Raw genomic sequence first — 15,581 nt, forward strand, 5'->3', positions numbered from 1 at the left:
GCTGGGGGGAGTGGACGCACAGGGGTCACTTGGGCTGAGGGGGGAGTGGACGCCTGGTTGTCGCCTGGGCTGAGGGGGGAGTGGACGTGGAGTGGCCGCCTGGGCTGGTGGGAGTGGACGCACGGTGATCACCTGGGCTGAGGGGGACTGGACACCTGGTGGTCGCCTGGGCTGAGGGGGGAGTGGACGCACGGTGGTCACTTGGGCAGGTGGGAGTGGACGCCTGGTGGTCGCCTGGGCTGAGGACAGAGTGGACGTGCAGTGGTCACCTGGGCTGAGGGGGAGTGGACGCGTGGTGGTCGCCTGGCCTAGGGACAGAGTGGACGTGCAGTGGTCACCTGGGCTGGTGGGAGTGGACGCGTGGTGGTCGCCTGGCCTGGGGACAGAGCGGACGTGCAGTGGGCACTGGCCTCTCCCCCTGCAGAGGAGGAACTCCGGAAGCTGCGAGAAGAAACCAACTCGGAGACGCTGCGGCAGGAGCTGGAGCGGGAGCGGCAGCGCAGGGCGGAGCTGGAGCAGAAGGTGCAGGAGGTGCTGCGGGCCAGGTGAGGCCCCTCCCCGCGCGCAGGGGTGCGTAGGGCCCGGCGAGCTCTCAGGCCCACGGTGGGGCACTGTGCCCGCTGTGCAGGTGCGCAGGGCCCGGCGAGCTCTCAGGCCCACGGTGGGGCCCCCTCCCTGCGCACAGGTGTGCAGGGCCTGGTGAGCTGCTCAGGCCCACGGTGGGGCCACCATGCCCGGTGCGCAGGGCTCAGCGAGCTCTCAGGCCCACGGTGAGGCCTCGTCCCTGTGCGCAGGTGTGCAGGGCCCGGCGAGCTGCTCAGGCCCACGGTGGGGCCCCTCCCCCCGCGCAGGTGCGCAGGGCCCCGCGAGCTGCTCAGGCCCACGGTGGGGCACCGTGCCCGACCCCCAGCCTGGGCTGGACCCATGGCGCCTGGGGAGCCTTGCTCTCGGTCCCAGAGGGCTTCAAGGGGGGCTGCGTCGTGGGTTCGAATCCTGCCTGTGGCTTCGGTCTGGGAAAGACCTGTGTCTCGGGGTCTCCTGGTGCAGGGGCTTCTGTGGCCCACCCGGACCCTACCCTGAGCACCCCCACTCCCCACCGTGTGCAGTGACCTTGGACGTCCCTGCCTTGGCCACACCCTCATCCTAGCAGGACCCCTCCTGGGGGGCGGTGACCCCTGAGCACCCTGAGCCCCCCGCTCACCCCGCCCCTGCCCCATGCCCCCAGCAGGAAGCAGGTCCCTCCTGAGCCATATGGCAAGTCGCAGACCACCCATGCACACAGTTACCCTCAGACTTCCCACCACACACCCACTGCCTGTGCACATGCGTGTGCATAACACATGCACACACGAGGACCCACAATGCACATACATGCCCTTGCATCTAAAGCCCACAGGCCCCTTGTCCCTCTGCACAGCATCCACAGCGGCACCGCAGGCTTGGGCCCGGCAGCTGCAGCCCCACCCCGATCACGCCAGGACCCTTGGCTGCTGCTGCCTCTGGACACCTGGGAGCCAGGTCTTCACTGTTAGGGCTTTGAGTGTCCAGCCTTCAGGGTGTGGACACCGCCTTTGGCCTAACACTGAGTGAGCGCACCCACGCGGGTTTGATTGTGGAAAGCCAGGCTCCTTTGTGTCCTGGGCCGGCCTCCCACTCCCTGTTGGGTCCTCCCTGTTGGTCAGCAGCTCCGAGAAGCCGGCAGCGCCTGGAGGGGGCCTCTCCACCTGTTCGGGGAGGAAGCAGCTGCACTGTGCTATTCTGTGCCCAGGCCTTAGGGGCAGGGTTCCTGTGCTGGCCCTCTGTGTTCCGTGGCACAGAGGCAGAGCCGAGCGCTGCCCTTGCAGCTGGGCCCAGGGCCAGGGCCCGGAGTGGCCGCCTCTCCTGGAGGCTGAGCGCCCCCTGGTGGCGCCGGGCAGCGTGCTCAGCCTGACTGTGTTGCTGCCTGTCGGCCCCCGCAGCCGGGCTCCTGGGCGTGGACCGCCTTTCACCAGTGCCAGTGTGGAGGCCGTGCCTGGCCCGCGTCAGTTTGAGGGTGCAGAGGGACCTGTCCTGTGTGGGCTCCACCCTGGGACCCGCTTGGGCTGAGCAGCAAAGAGCAAGCGGGAAGGGTGTGGGGTCTTCTGGAGCCTGAAGGACAGGTGCAGGGAGGGGCAGGCTCGGTGGAGTGACCTGCTTTTCCCTGGTGCCCGTCCGCGAGGCTGTGGGCCACTTCACATGCCTGCAGGTACAGGCAGTCACACCATGCACACGCACGCACACACCATACCATGCACACGCACGTACACACCATACCAGGCACACACCATACCATGCACACGCACGCACATACCATACCATGCACACACATGCGCAGTCATACCCTGCACACACATGAACACACCATACCATGCACACACATGCACACACCATACCATGCACATGCATGCACACACCATACCATGCACACACACGCACACACCATACCATGCACACACATGTGCAGTCATACCGTGCACACACATGCACACATCATACCAGGCACACACCATACCAGGCACACACACGCACACACCATACCATGCACACACATGTGCAGTCATACCGTGCACACACATGCACACATCATACCATGCACACAGTTACCCCAGACTTCCCACCACGCACCCACTGCATGTGCACATGTGTGTGCATAACACACGCACACACAAGGACCCACAATGCACATACATGCCCTTGCATCTACACACATCACACTCGGAACCTTTATTTGGAAAATCTCCCCATGTCAAGCCTGCTTGTTAGCGGCACAGGCCTTCTCCAATTCTGGTCCGGCCACACCCAGTACCTGCCTGGGCCATCTTGGGGTCACCACCCCCCCCCCCCCGTGGTTTCTTGGCCCCCTGCCCCTGACAGCCCCAGAGCTGGGAAGGTTGGGGGAGACCAGAGGGCAGCTGGCCAGGTCTGGCTGCCTCAGCGGGCTCACAGGGTCAGGGCCTCAGCAGGAGGGGCCAAGTGTGGGAACCAGGAGACCCTGCCGGCTGTCGGTGCCCCCCAGCCCCAGGCCCTGGGTTCCAGGCAGGCCTGAGCCAAGCTCAGCTCCTGGTCTTCCCCCTGATCGAGGCCAGGTAAGCGTGTGTGGCTCCCAGACGCCTGTGCACTCTGACGGCCCGCTTGCTGGGTGACCGGACCTCCTGTTCTCAGCGTGTCACTCTCTGTGAGAAGCCAGCCTGCCGCACACACCTGTGCTGGGCCCCTGCGGAAGGGAGACGCCCCTGCAGCTGCAGCACCTGCTCCCAGGGGCAGCCCCTCCCCTGCAGGCCCCTTCGAGCACCTGCATGGCCAGGTGCCCGTCCCCGACAGGTGGCTGTGCTGGCGAGGCTCACCCAGCAGTGACCGGGCCTTGTTATTGCACACAGAGCAAGCCGGGCCAGCCACGGCTCGGCACTCGTCCCCCCCCCCACCCCCAGGACCACTGTGGCTTAGGTGTGGTCGCGCTCACGTCTTCGCTGTGACACCGGCCCAGGTTTGGCAGGAGCCAGTGTTCGTGCTTCCTGGTTGAGTTGCTTCACCCGGAACCCCCAGCTCATCCAGGCCCACCTGCCCAAGAGCCGAGGGCAGCCAGCGGGGCTGCTGAGTCTCCTGCGCGCCCTTGGTCCCTGGTCCTGTCCCCGGCGACTCCGCCTCCTGGCAGGTCGCCCTGGGCGTGGTCAATTGAGCAGCCTCGGGTGGGCGCGTGGAGGCCTGGCCCCTCCTCACGACATGATTCCCCACTTTGGGACTCCACCCCCGCCTGCTACTCAGGTGCCAGCCCTGCCCACCGCTGTCCATGTTGTCCGTCCCGCTGTGTCCCCACAGATGACAGTGACAGGCGCAAGCCCGAGCTGGCTCCTGGGGCTGTGGTGTGAGCTCCTGCGACGTGAGCAGAGGGGGGCCACGCTCCCTCCTGGTCCCTCTGTGCCACTTCCAGCCCCCCCCCCAGGTCTGTGGGGAGCCGGTACGGCTGTGCCGCAGCTGTCGCCCAGGGCACTGCGGTGCGGTGGCCTGGGCCGGCTGGCTACAGGAGGCCGCGGCACCTGAGGGCAGGGTCTGGATCACCGCTGGGGAGGGTCTGGCAGGTGCTCAGGCGCTCCGCAGGCGGCCCCTCCCAGAGCTGGGACGTAGGCACAGGCAGCTGGCGGGCTGTCGTCCAGCCTGGGCCTTGCGGGGTGCGTGTCGTGTCTTTCCATTAAGAGACCGATGGACGTCGTCAGCCATTGACCGTGAGCCTGGCGAGAAAGAGAGGCCTCTGGCAGCTCGCACCGTTCACTTGTTGGTGAAAACACAGCGCGTGTGCCGTCAGACATCTCTGTGCGGGCCCTGCCGCCGTCACCAGGGATGGCCGGGGAGCCGGCTGACCCCAGCAGTGTGCGGCGCGCAGCCCGCGTGCGGCACTGGCCTGCCTGACGGATGCCGTCGGTGGGACTGACCGGCTTCTCGCCCTCTCTCCGTCTCTTTAAGAACCGAGGAGCAGACGGCACAGTCTCCGCAGGCACCGAAGGGGCAGGCCCCGGTCAGCAACGGGGCAGGTAGGCGCCATGGGCGGGCGGGCGGGCGGTGGGGTGGGTTTGTTCCCAGGACCTCGTGCACATCCGGGAGTCTGGAGCTGGGCCTGCGTTTCTCTCCGAGCTGCCGAGCTGCCGGGTCCTCAGAGCAAACGGCGGCCGTTGGGTCCCCGGCAAAGGGCCTGAGTGGGCGGCCGGGAGCTGCGGCCAGGACGTGGCTCAGCCCCGGGACGGAGCGGAGCCCTTGGCGCTGAGCTCGTCCTGTGCAGCACTGCGCGCCTTGCGGTCTGGGAGTGTCTCGGCCGCAGGCCCGTTGCCTCCCCGTGGTGACCATTCATGGGGACCCCTGCCTGTGCTGGGAGGGGCTGGAGAGCCGAGCCCAGGGCCCTGGGTCCCGGGACTTGGCCCCACCTGGTGTGGAGTCGGGAAACAGAGGCGGGGCTGGGGGCGGGGCTGGACCTCTCCCAGGGCGTGGCCTGGCAGAGTTTGACGTTTCTAACATCTTTCCCGGTTTTTAGATGGTGGGGGCAACCAGAGGACTTCCTGACCACGTGCGGGGGCTCCTCCCTGGTGGTGTGGGTTGGGGTCCCCATGAGCTCACCTGCACCGGCCCTGTGCCCCCTGGGCCCTGCCTGCTCAGCACGCAGCCCCTCACGTGTGCACATGCACACGCAGCCGCACAGGGGGCGCACACATATCCATGCATGCACGCTCATGCATACACACGCAACCCCCCACGGCGCACACACACACATGTACACACTTGTACACACGCACCCCCCTCAGCACACTCGCATGTACACACTCCCACATGTTCATACACATGCACCCCCCACGGCGTGCACAAACGTACACACCCCACACATGCTCATATACATGTACTCCCACACAGAGCACACACATACACACATTGCACACACACGTGTACACACACCCACACGCTCATGCACACCCCACCCTCACAGCACACACATACACATACTGCACACATGTATACACACCCACATGCTCATATAGACATGTGTACCCCAGCACACATGCTCACACACACACTGCATACATAACAGTGCACATATACACAGCACACACGCACGTGTACACACATGCTCACAGCACACACATACATACTGCACACTCAGCACATGCGTGTACACACACCCGCACGCTCATACACGTGCGCAGACGTCCCCACACATACAGCATGCACACGCCCTCACAGTGCATATGTTCACATATGTGCCCTCTACACACGCATGTGCACAGGCTCACACGCTCGTACACACACAGCAAGCACGCATAGACACACAGCACACACACACGTGCGTCCCCCACCTCTCAGACATGCCCCCCGCATGCACATACCTGCACACAGTCACACACTCGTTTGCACTACACACTCAGCCTCACACTTGCACTCATCACACATGCTTGCACACTCATTCCCTCACACAGGCTTGGGCGTGTGCACACGCCCACACACACTCCTCCATCTCCCCCTGGCTGTCCTCAGCGTCCACAGGGTGTGGGGTGCTGAGCCCACCCAGCCGCTTCCCAGACAAACCAGAGACAAAGGCAGGCTGACGTGGACCGCAGGGGGCCGAGGAGAGGCCTGGCCGGGCGCGCGCGGCGTCCGCGGCTCTGGCCTGCACTTGCGCCTTCAGTTCTCTGTGCCCCGAGATCCTGGGACCCACCCCATCGCGGGCCTCTGCCTCGTCCCCACAGAGCGCCGGGGCCAGGGGGTGCCCTCCCGCGTCCAGAAGTGGTTCTACGACAAGTTTGGGGAGTACGTGGAGGACTTCAGGTTCCAGCCCGAGGAGAGCACCGTGGAGACAGAGGAGCCCCTCAGTGCCCGGAGGTAGCGGGGGAGCCAGGGCGCCCAGAGCCCCTGCCCCGAGGTTTCGGTGTTCACCGGGCATGCGGAGCTGTTGGCGCGGCTCCCGGGGGCTGTGGAGCCGGCTCGGCCACGCCCCGCCTGCTCTGTCACTGCCCGAGCGCAGCAGGCTCAAGGCCGGGCGCCCACTGCCCAGAGGCCACCCCCGCACTGGGTGGGCAGCTTGGGGTTCAGGGGTCTGGTCGGTAAATCCGGGCCGCCTACACGTGGCGCCGTCTTGCAGGGCACGGGTGGGAGGCCAGAGGGTGGTCCCGTTGTCCAGGAGGCCCCAGCCAGGGCCATCCCTGCCTGCAGGTGGACAGGTGCCAGGGGCTGTGGGTCAAGGGTGGGCAGCTGGCCGCCAAGTTGACCCGGGCACTCGTGTCTCTCCCCTCTCTCTCAGGCTAACTGAAAACATGAGACGACTAAGTGAGTACAGGCCCGGGCCCGCTGTGGGCGGGAGCGGGGGGGCAGGGTCCTGAGCTGCCTGGGACCACCGCCCCGACCCCGGGAGGAAGCCCGTTGTATCTGGGGGCCGAGGAAGGGTGGGGCCCTCCTTGGCCACTGCTGCCCTGTGGTCAGTGCAGAGTGTGTCCTCCGGTGTTTGGGGTGGGCAGTGGTCACTGCCGTGACTCCTCCCCTTGGGCGTGAGGTCAGAGGGCACTTCCCCGCGGGGACAGTGGGTAGCATCCAGGCCGGGGCCCGGCACAGCGGGAGCTGGCTGATGCCAGTTTTGGTCTTGGGTTGCTTGCTTTGGTTTCCGTCCCCTCCAGGGGCGGGGGCGGGGAGTTGGCCCGACGCCGAGTGCAGCCAGCAGGCTGTGCGGCTGACCCACTGGGCGCTGCGGCCTTTTCTGTCCCCAGAGCGCGGTGCCAAGCCCGTCACGAACTTTGTGAAGAACCTGTCTGCCTTGTCCGACTGGTACTCCATCTACACCTCTGCCATCGCCTTCACCGTGAGTGCTCCCCGGGGTGGGGCCCTGCAGCCACCCTCCCCCCACCCCTGCCCCCAGCCGCACTTCCTTGAGCATCAGAGACAGTCGCAGCCTCAGTTTGTTCACCTGTAAAGTGGGCACAGCGGAGCTGCTGTAGTTGGAGGACCAGCTCGGATTTGCTGGGTGTGGTCCTGTGTGGCACCTGGGACCCTGGACGCGTGTGGTGGTCGCTGTGTGCAGAGGCAGGTCCCTGCAGCAGTGTTCCCGGGAGGGGTCTTCGGGGCCTGCTCGCCAGCTTGCGGGAGCAGCCGAGGGGGCTCCTGACAGGTGCCCGGTGACCCTGGGGCCCCGGCCTGGCCTCCGAGAGCCACGGGACCTGGGAGGGTCAGGGGGACGTGGGGCTGGCATTGCTGGCAGCTCTGGAGACAGGAGGCCCGGCCACCTGCCAGTCCTGCAGCAGCTCCCAGCTGCTCCTCTCTGTCTCCCCTACCTGGTGCTCCACGGGGCCCCGGGACCCAGGGCTGGGAGGCACTGTGGTGTGAGAAGGACCAGGATGCACATTGCCCCCACCCCCACCCCCACCCCCACCCCTGCATTCTCGGGCACCACAGAGCTCCAGGAGGCAGCACCATCCCCGGCAGGTCCCCCGAACAAGTGGGGTCCCTGGGCAGATCCCCTGAACAAGCGGGGTCCCTGGGCAGGTCCCCCGAACAAGCCGGGTCCCTGGGCAGGTCCCCCGAACAGGCCGGGCCCCTGGGCAGGTCCCCCGAACAAGCCAGGTCCCTGGGCAGGTCCCCCGAACAGGCCGGGTCCCGGGGTGCAGGTCCCCTGAACAGGCCGGGTCCCTGGGCAGTTCCCCTGAATAAGCGGGGTCCCTGGGCAGGTCCCCCGAACAAGCGGGGTCCCTGGGCGGGTGTTCTGAACAGGCCGGGTCCCTGGGCAGGTCCCCCAGCAGGCCGGGTCCCGGGGTGCAGGTCCCCTGAATAGGCCGGGTCCCTGGGCAGTTCCCCCAACAGGCCGGTCTGGCTGGGAGAGCGGGTCTTTGCACACTGGCTGGTCGGGTGTGGCAGGAGATGCCAGTTTTAGCTGACCACCAGTGCCTTCTGCCACCTCAATACACCACTCCCTGAGGCCAGCGCTGCCTGGGCCCAGGCCCTGCGTGCAGTTCCGACCCACCTCCCGGCCACAGCTCCTGCCCCTCCAGGCATCTGCTGTGTGTCCTCAGCCCCGTGCCTGACACAGGTGGGCCGGACTGAAGTGGCCCCCTGCAGGTTCACTGGTGCTGAGCTGGAGTCGGGGGGACGCCTGGTCGGGGGTCTTGCTCTCTTCCTCCGATCCCAGCTGAGGGAGAGACAGAGAGAGGGCTTCCACCCACTGGTTCACTCCCACTTCCTGGGTGGAAGCCTGGAGCCAGGAGCTTCATCCGGGTCTCCCACACGGGTGCAGGGACCCAGCCACTTGAGCCATCTTCCACTGCTTTTCCCAGGCCATTGGATCAGGAATGGAGTAGCCGGGCCAGTGCCCGGATGGGATGCTGGCGTTGCAGGCGGCAGCTCTGCCCACTGTGCTCAGCGCCAGCCCCATGGTTTCTCTTAGTGGAGGGAGCGGCGGGAGGGCGGTAGCTTGCCCTGAACCAAAGGCCCGCTGCCCTAACCTCCCCTGCCCGCTCTCACCCACAGGTGTACATGAACGCCGTGTGGCACGGCTGGGCCATCCCCATGTTCTTATTTCTGGCAATTCTGAGGTTGTCCCTCAATTACCTCATCGCCAGGTAGGTGAGCAGGTGTTGCAGCCGCTTCATCCGCCGTGTGCCTGGCTGTGCCGCCTCCCTGTGTCACGCCACCAGGACACAGGATGTGCCAGGCACTGGCATTTGCAGGTGTCCTCTGGTAGGCTCCAGGACCCCTAGGCAGCACAGCCACCCGCCCTGGTTGTCTGGAGCTGCTGGCGGGTAGTCCCCAAATCACCCGCAGTCAAGGTCACCCAGCAGGGGGCAGGTGTGACTGCTGGGCGTGCCGGAGGTGCTGGGGTGCAGCGAGAGCGCTGGGGAGGGCAGCCTGTGTGCCGCACGTTGGCAGGCACTGGCCCCAGTCAACGTCTGCGCCACTCCACGGGTCTTCTGAGCACCCCTTTCCCTTGGAGGCTGTGGGAGGGGCTCACGGGGAGCCAGCACGCTGGGATGCACCCTTGTCCTGCGGTTGCCCCAGAGCGAGCTCACCCCTGGCTGGCGGGGAGCCTGGTACTGGTGCTCGCTCAGCTGCACCGGTCTCCTCCAGCCTGCTCCGTGCCCGGCTCCTGGGGGCGACTTTGCAGAAGGGGCGACGTTCAGAGCCCTGGACGGGTCGGCAGCCCCAGTCCTGGGCAGGGCCCGCCCACACACGTGGCGTCTCAGCTGATGCCCGTGCACCTCCTGCTGCTTTAGGTCTGTGCCCTCCACCGGGGGGTCTCCAGGGGAGGGGTTTGTTGGGGAAGGGACACAGAACCCCCACTCGGAGCTGGGAGTGGTCCTGGCGGTGCTGGAGGCCAAAGGCAGGGGCTCCCAGCAGCCCCTTCTCTGAGTCTGCCCGGCGTCGTGGGCCCTGCGCTGAGGCAGGGAGCGCAGGTGCAGACAGCGCTGCTGTTAAAACGCAGGTGCTTCCGTTGGCAGGGGCTGGCGGATACAGTGGAGCATTGTGCCGGAGGTGTCCGAGGCCGTGGTGAGTCCTGGAGGCAGAGGGTCCCTTCACCCATCTCTGCTGGGTCAGGCCTCACGGAGGTCTCAGCTGAGCCTGTGTGGACCCCACCAGGAGCCCTGGCCGGTGGGGTGGGGGGTGCATCACCTCCGGCCCAAGCCTGGCTGTAGGCGAAGCCCGTGGCCTGCCCGGGCGGCCTTGGCTGCCTTCCCCAGCAGGGCTGGCCGTGCTGACCCGAGGGGCCAGGTGGGAGGCGAGCAGGGCTGGACGAGCAGCTGTGTTTTCACGCAAGACTCTGTCCACGTCCTCCCCACTGCCCGGTTGATCAGTGGTTGCTCGGCGCACACTGCACACTGGCGTGGCTGCTTTTGCACTCAGGCTGCACGGCTGGAAAAGCCAAAAATTGTGCAGCTGTTTGCTCCAGAGGGAGATCCGGGGGCGGGGGGTGGGCAGGGCCGAGTGGGGCGGGTCCCAGCCTCATCCGAGGTCTGAGTAGGTCGTCCACGTGCAGACGGCAGGGACGGCCGCGGCCCTGAGCCTGCTCAGCGCTGCTTGCTGAATGAGTGACTCGCATCGGGATGGGGTGGGCCTCGGTCTCCCGCCTGTAAGGGGGAGGGGGCGCAGGTGCCCTGAGAATGAGTCAGAGTTTGGCTCAGCCCCCGAGGGCCGCCTCTGGGCACCCACTCTCCCAGCCATGCGGGGACATTAGGGCGACCACAGGTGCTTGGGGCTGGGAGCCTGCGTGCCATTAGATTCCGGTGGAAAATTCTCTCTCCCATTTGATTAAAGGAACCCCCGAAGGAGGACCTGACGGTGTCGGAGAAGTTCCAGCTGGTGCTGGACGTGGCCCAGAAAGCTCAGGTACCGCGCCGGGCCAGGCCCTCGGTGTCTCCCGCTTTGTCCAGTGCCCGTGGTGGGCCCGGGCGGCACGCCTGGGCTCCGGGCCTGGACACTCCTCCGTTCTGGCGGGCGGTCATCACCAGCGACCCTGAGGGGCAGGGTGCTCTCCTGGTGGAATCTGGCTGGTGGGCCGGGCCTTGTGCGGAAATCCAGACGTGGCCTGGGTCTCCAGTGAGTGGGGCCCCAGGCCCTCCCGCATGGCGCCGTGACTGACGGCCGTCCCCGGTTTCTTCTTCGCACAGAACCTGTTTGGCAAGATGGCGGACATCCTGGAGAAGATCAAGAAGTGAGTGATTGATGAGCACACACACCCCTGCCCCGCCCCGCCCCGCCCCGCCGCGCCCCGCCCTGCCTGACCTCCCCATCTCCCCACAGCCTGTTCATGTGGGTCCAGCCCGAGATCACACAGAAGCTGTACGTGGCGCTGTGGGCTGCCTTCCTGGCCTCCTGCTTCTTCCCCTACCGCCTGGTGGGGCTCGCTGTAGGTAAGACGCGGTGCGGCGTGCAGGCTCGGAGGGGCCCGGCTTCACCCTGGCCTGCCGTCCTCTGCTGTTTGCCAGTGTTCGGGGAAGAGCCTGCCGGAAAGCCAGAGGCACGCAGAAAGCGCCGTCCTCAGCTTCTCGCGCCCCCTGGCTCCTGTCGTGCCCGTGGACCCGTCCACCCGTCCCTCGGGGACCCACGCTGGGTGCCTGCAGCTGGAGTCTCCAAGCGCTTGTGGGCCTTGGGTGGGGCCGAGAGCCCGGTTTGAGGTGCAGCGAGCTGGGTGGTAGCTGCCGTGTGAGGCCAAGTTCAAGTGTGCCTGAAGCACTTGTGTCTCCAGTTGGTCTCCTGGAAGCTGGCAGGGAGGACCGTGATGTGTGGGGCCTGGAGCTTGGGAGTGGACACCACAGGAGCTGGGCCTTGCGGGCCTTGTCCTCCTGGGCCAGGTCGAATTGCGGGGTTCACAAAGGATGCTTTTCCCAGGACATGAGCAGTGGAGACGGGGGTGGGGGGTGGGGGGCAGTTGCGTGCCGGAGTCCTCAGGCCAGGCCAGGCTCTGCAGGCTCGCTCAGCGTCCAGCCCTGCCCCCACAGCAGCAGGAGGGACAGTCCCCAAGGAAATCACAGAGCCGAGTTCCAGCGGCAGCAGGAGCTCGTGGGTGGCAGGTCCCGGGTGGACGGGCCCTCTTGGTGGCTTCCTGTGGCTCCGTCCCTGCCACCCAGACTGGATGCCAGAGTTCGTTTCCATCTCATCACTGGACACGTGCCCTTCCCGGCACTTACCTGGGTTTGTGCTTCTTGCTGGTTTACCTGTTGGCGGGTGAGACCGAGGGCAGGTGTGGCCTGTGGGAGTGGGTGTGCTGGGGCGGAGGGGCCCTGGCCGTGGGTCAGAGCTGCTGGGAAGGCAGAGCCAGGGGTTTGCAGGCAGGCAGATGGGCAAGGGGGAGGGGTTAAGGGGCTGCTGGCTTGCTGCACAGGCAGTGGCGCCCAAGGCGGGTGCCAGTGGTGAGCTGAGGCTTGAGGGAGATGATGGTTTGATTCTGGCGGGGGTGGGGGCCAGGCGTGCAGAGTGGTGCTGCCTGCCCTGGGTCTGAATGCACAGGACCCAGCCCTCGCCCGGAAGCTCAACCCGCGGGGCTGATGACCGTCTGGGAGCTTGCGGCTGGGGCTGGGAGCCCACCTGGGAGCTCCTGGCTGCACTGGGCTCAGGCTGCGGGTGCTGAGAGGCCACGGGGAGCCCGGGTGGTGGCCTGGCGGGGAGGGGAGGTGGGGCTGGGGAGGGGGTGGTGGAGGGTGCAGGCTTGCGTGAGTGGGAACACCTAGCAGCCCCTGGAGCATGGCTGGAGTGGGCTGAGCTGGGGGCGGCGGCTGTGATCCCACTGCAGGAGTGGCCCGAGACCCCGGCGTGGGGAGAGGTCCCAAGCTCTGAGCAGGGGGCCTCAGCAGAGTGGGGAAGCAGAGAGCTTAGCTGTGTCCAGCCCCTTGGGTGGCCCTGCTCACATTAAGAAGTTAAGAGAGGAACCATGAGGCCAAGGTCGCGGTCCATCCCCAGGGAGCTGTACCCAGCGTGCCCCGAGTCACTCCGTGTCCCAGCTGGGCCCGAGCAGGGACACTGGGGCAGCGGCCTCCCGTCCCAGTGCTGTATCCCCCCCACCCCATGTCCTGAGGGGTCCTCAGTCTCCTCCCGGGGGGCAGCAGGCTGGGGGCCCATGCACTGTGGGGACAAAGACAAAAACCTGTGCCAGTAGCACCTACGGGCACCTGGGCCGGCGCGGAGCCACTGACCGGGGTGCGCTCCCTGTCACCGCGGTGCGGTGGGAATCCATGGGAGTTCCCACGCTGTGGCGGGGTCAGACCTCAGGGCCGCGGAGATGGCGTGCACCAGCATGTCTGCATGCGTGACGCCAGGGCCCTGGCCCCAGCCCCACCTGCCCTGGGCGTCTGCTCAGGGGCCCTGGCCTCTCCCTGTCCCCCGTGGAGCTCGGGACAAAGTGGGACTCTGTCCCCTCCAGGGCTCTACGCGGGCATCAAGTTTTTCCTCATCGACTTCATCTTCAAGCGCTGCCCGCGGCTGCGCGCCAGGTACGACACGCCCTACATCATCTGGAAGAGCCTGCCCACCGACCCGCAGCTCAAGGAGCGCTCCGGCAACGCCGTGTCCCGCAGGGTGAGCCGCAGCCCACCCGTCCCTCCCGGCACCTTGGGAAGTGGGCAGCTCTCGTATTTTGGGGGGTGGCCTTGAAACCACCAACTCAAAGCATTGAGAAACTGTCCCCTGCCATCTCTGGTCCTCTGCTGGGACCACACTGCCACGGGCGGCAGTTGGGCTGGACTGGGGGTCCCCACGGAGCCAGCTCGGGGCAGGAGGGTGTGCTGCTGAGAGCCGGAGCCTGGGGACGGGGTACCCACCTCGCTCTGCTCCTGACTGAGAGGCTCAGACATTGAGGGCGAGCAGCCCCCGAGAAGGGCGCAGGCCAGCTACAGGCCAGTCGTGAGTCCTGTGGCGCTGGGCCCAGGGCCCTGAGCCAGGATGTGGGAGATCTTGGGGTCCCTCAGGTGGGAGGGGAAGTTCTGGTCCCAGCAGGGCTCCTGGGAAGGCCCAGGAGGGCTTCCAGGTGGAAGGGGGCCTGGAGCACCTTCTGTGTATGGGTGTCCTCTTAGGACCCACCCACGGGTGCCCCTGGGGGTCCCACACAGCAGAGCTTGTCGGGAAGCTGAGCCCAGCTGGCCTGATGGCCTGGCCCACAGACAGACGCTGCCCCAGAGTCAGGCAGCCCCTGCCCCAGCCCGTTGTGAGGGAGGAGGCAAGGGGCCAGTCAGCCCTGGGGTGGCTCGGGCAGGGTCTTTCCCGGGGCTCAAGTTTGCTTAGTGCAGGCCACCGAGGTGGGGAGAGAGCAAGGGCCGAGGCACCCCCCCCAGGCTGCAAGGCTCCTCCCACTTGACCGCCCTCCCGCCCCCGAGCCCACCCGCTCTGTGTCCTGTCCTGGTCATACGTGTGTCTGCTGTCTCCCTCTTGGCCAGCTGTCTGGGCATGACAAGGTACGGTGTCCGTGTGCAGCCCCTCGGCCTGCTGTGAGCCGATGCCGTGCCTGTGCTGTGCTGTGGTTTCCTTTGTGGCCTGTCCCATGGCTGGATTTGATTCCTGAAACGTTGAAGCCATCACGGCCTCCCCGAGGACCACGTGGGCTTGGCGGGGCTGGGGGCGGGGTGTCGCTGTGTGGGCTGGCCCAGAGCCTGCACAAGGGGCGTTGGTGTCTGTCAGTGGCCAGAAGTGGCAGCAGTGTGGCTGGGGGGGCCTGTGGGCCAGTCTCCCTGCCCAGGGCCTGACTGGGGCCTCATGTGCTGTGGGCAGCTGCAGACGGCCACGTCTCGGAGCTACGTGTCCAGTGCGCCGGCTGGCCTGAGCAAGGACGAAGAGTCCGGTCGCTGCCACACCACCAAGAAGGGCAACTTCCACGAGATCTTTAACCTGACCGAGAACGAGCGGCCACTGGCAGGTGTGTGTGGTGGGCCTGCGGCCTGGCCGGGCACGGGGACAGGGTGGAGGCCGGCCTGGGCGACCCTGGCCTCCCTGCCTCCCCAGCAGACACTCAGATGCCCAGCGGCTGGAGGGAGCCCCGCGTCAGCTCTGAGGCCTGCGGCCCAGCCCAGACAGGCCCTGGCCCTCTGGCCCTCTGTGGCGCTAGAGCTGTTGTCTCGTGGCAGGTGGTCTGTGGCCTGTCTTCCAGGAAGGGCCTCGCATGAAACTCCTGCCTTGCCCCCTGCAGCGGGAGACTTGGAGCTTGAGGGGGTGGGGAACCTGTGCTTTGCTGTGCCCCCATGCTCTGGGCTGGCCTAGGGTCGGGTGGCCACGGCGGCTGCTGGCTGCAGTGTGGCATGTCGGGCACCGCCATGCGACCTCAGCTTCCCACAAGGAAGCCAGCACCTGGCAGGCCCCCATGGGTTCCTGCGCTCGCGCCGGGACGTTCTGTGGCGGGGAGACCCGTGCTGATGGGCTCCAGGGCGTTTGCAGGGGGGCCGACGTCACAGGCTGGGTCTCTCCCGGGCAGTGTGTGAGAGCGGCTGGCGCTGCTGCCTCATCAACAGGGACCGGAAGATGCCGACCGACTACATCAGGAACGGGGTCCTGTACGTGACGGAGAAGTGAGTGTCGCGTGGGCTGGGGGCTGCCTGCCCCAGCGCCTTGGGAAGCCTCCCTCTGTGCCT

General features: G+C 66.7%; 1 protein-coding gene across 8 annotated transcripts in view; it reads left to right on the top strand.

The window, feature by feature from the left end:
• GRAMD4 (GRAM domain containing 4) overlaps window positions 1-15,581 on the top strand; it is a 71,786-nt gene that overhangs the window by 52,876 nt on the left and 3,329 nt on the right. For all 8 annotated transcript variants that reach the window (XM_070053056.1, XM_070053055.1, XM_051828127.2 and 5 more), the window contains 13 exons: window positions 425-545; window positions 4,477-4,544; window positions 6,243-6,375; window positions 6,794-6,819; window positions 7,254-7,345; window positions 9,004-9,095; window positions 9,972-10,020; window positions 10,786-10,857; window positions 11,139-11,182; window positions 11,272-11,381; window positions 13,388-13,542; window positions 14,728-14,872; window positions 15,425-15,518. In XM_070053056.1, the coding sequence (XP_069909157.1) occupies window positions 425-545; window positions 4,477-4,544; window positions 6,243-6,375; window positions 6,794-6,819; window positions 7,254-7,345; window positions 9,004-9,095; window positions 9,972-10,020; window positions 10,786-10,857; window positions 11,139-11,182; window positions 11,272-11,381; window positions 13,388-13,542; window positions 14,728-14,872; window positions 15,425-15,518 (1,201 nt within the window). The remainder of the gene's footprint in view (window positions 1-424; window positions 546-4,476; window positions 4,545-6,242; window positions 6,376-6,793; window positions 6,820-7,253; window positions 7,346-9,003; window positions 9,096-9,971; window positions 10,021-10,785; window positions 10,858-11,138; window positions 11,183-11,271; window positions 11,382-13,387; window positions 13,543-14,727; window positions 14,873-15,424; window positions 15,519-15,581) is intronic.

This window comes from Oryctolagus cuniculus, chromosome 11 (genome assembly GCF_964237555.1).
Source record: "Oryctolagus cuniculus chromosome 11, mOryCun1.1, whole genome shotgun sequence".
NCBI lineage: Eukaryota > Metazoa > Chordata > Mammalia > Lagomorpha > Leporidae > Oryctolagus > Oryctolagus cuniculus.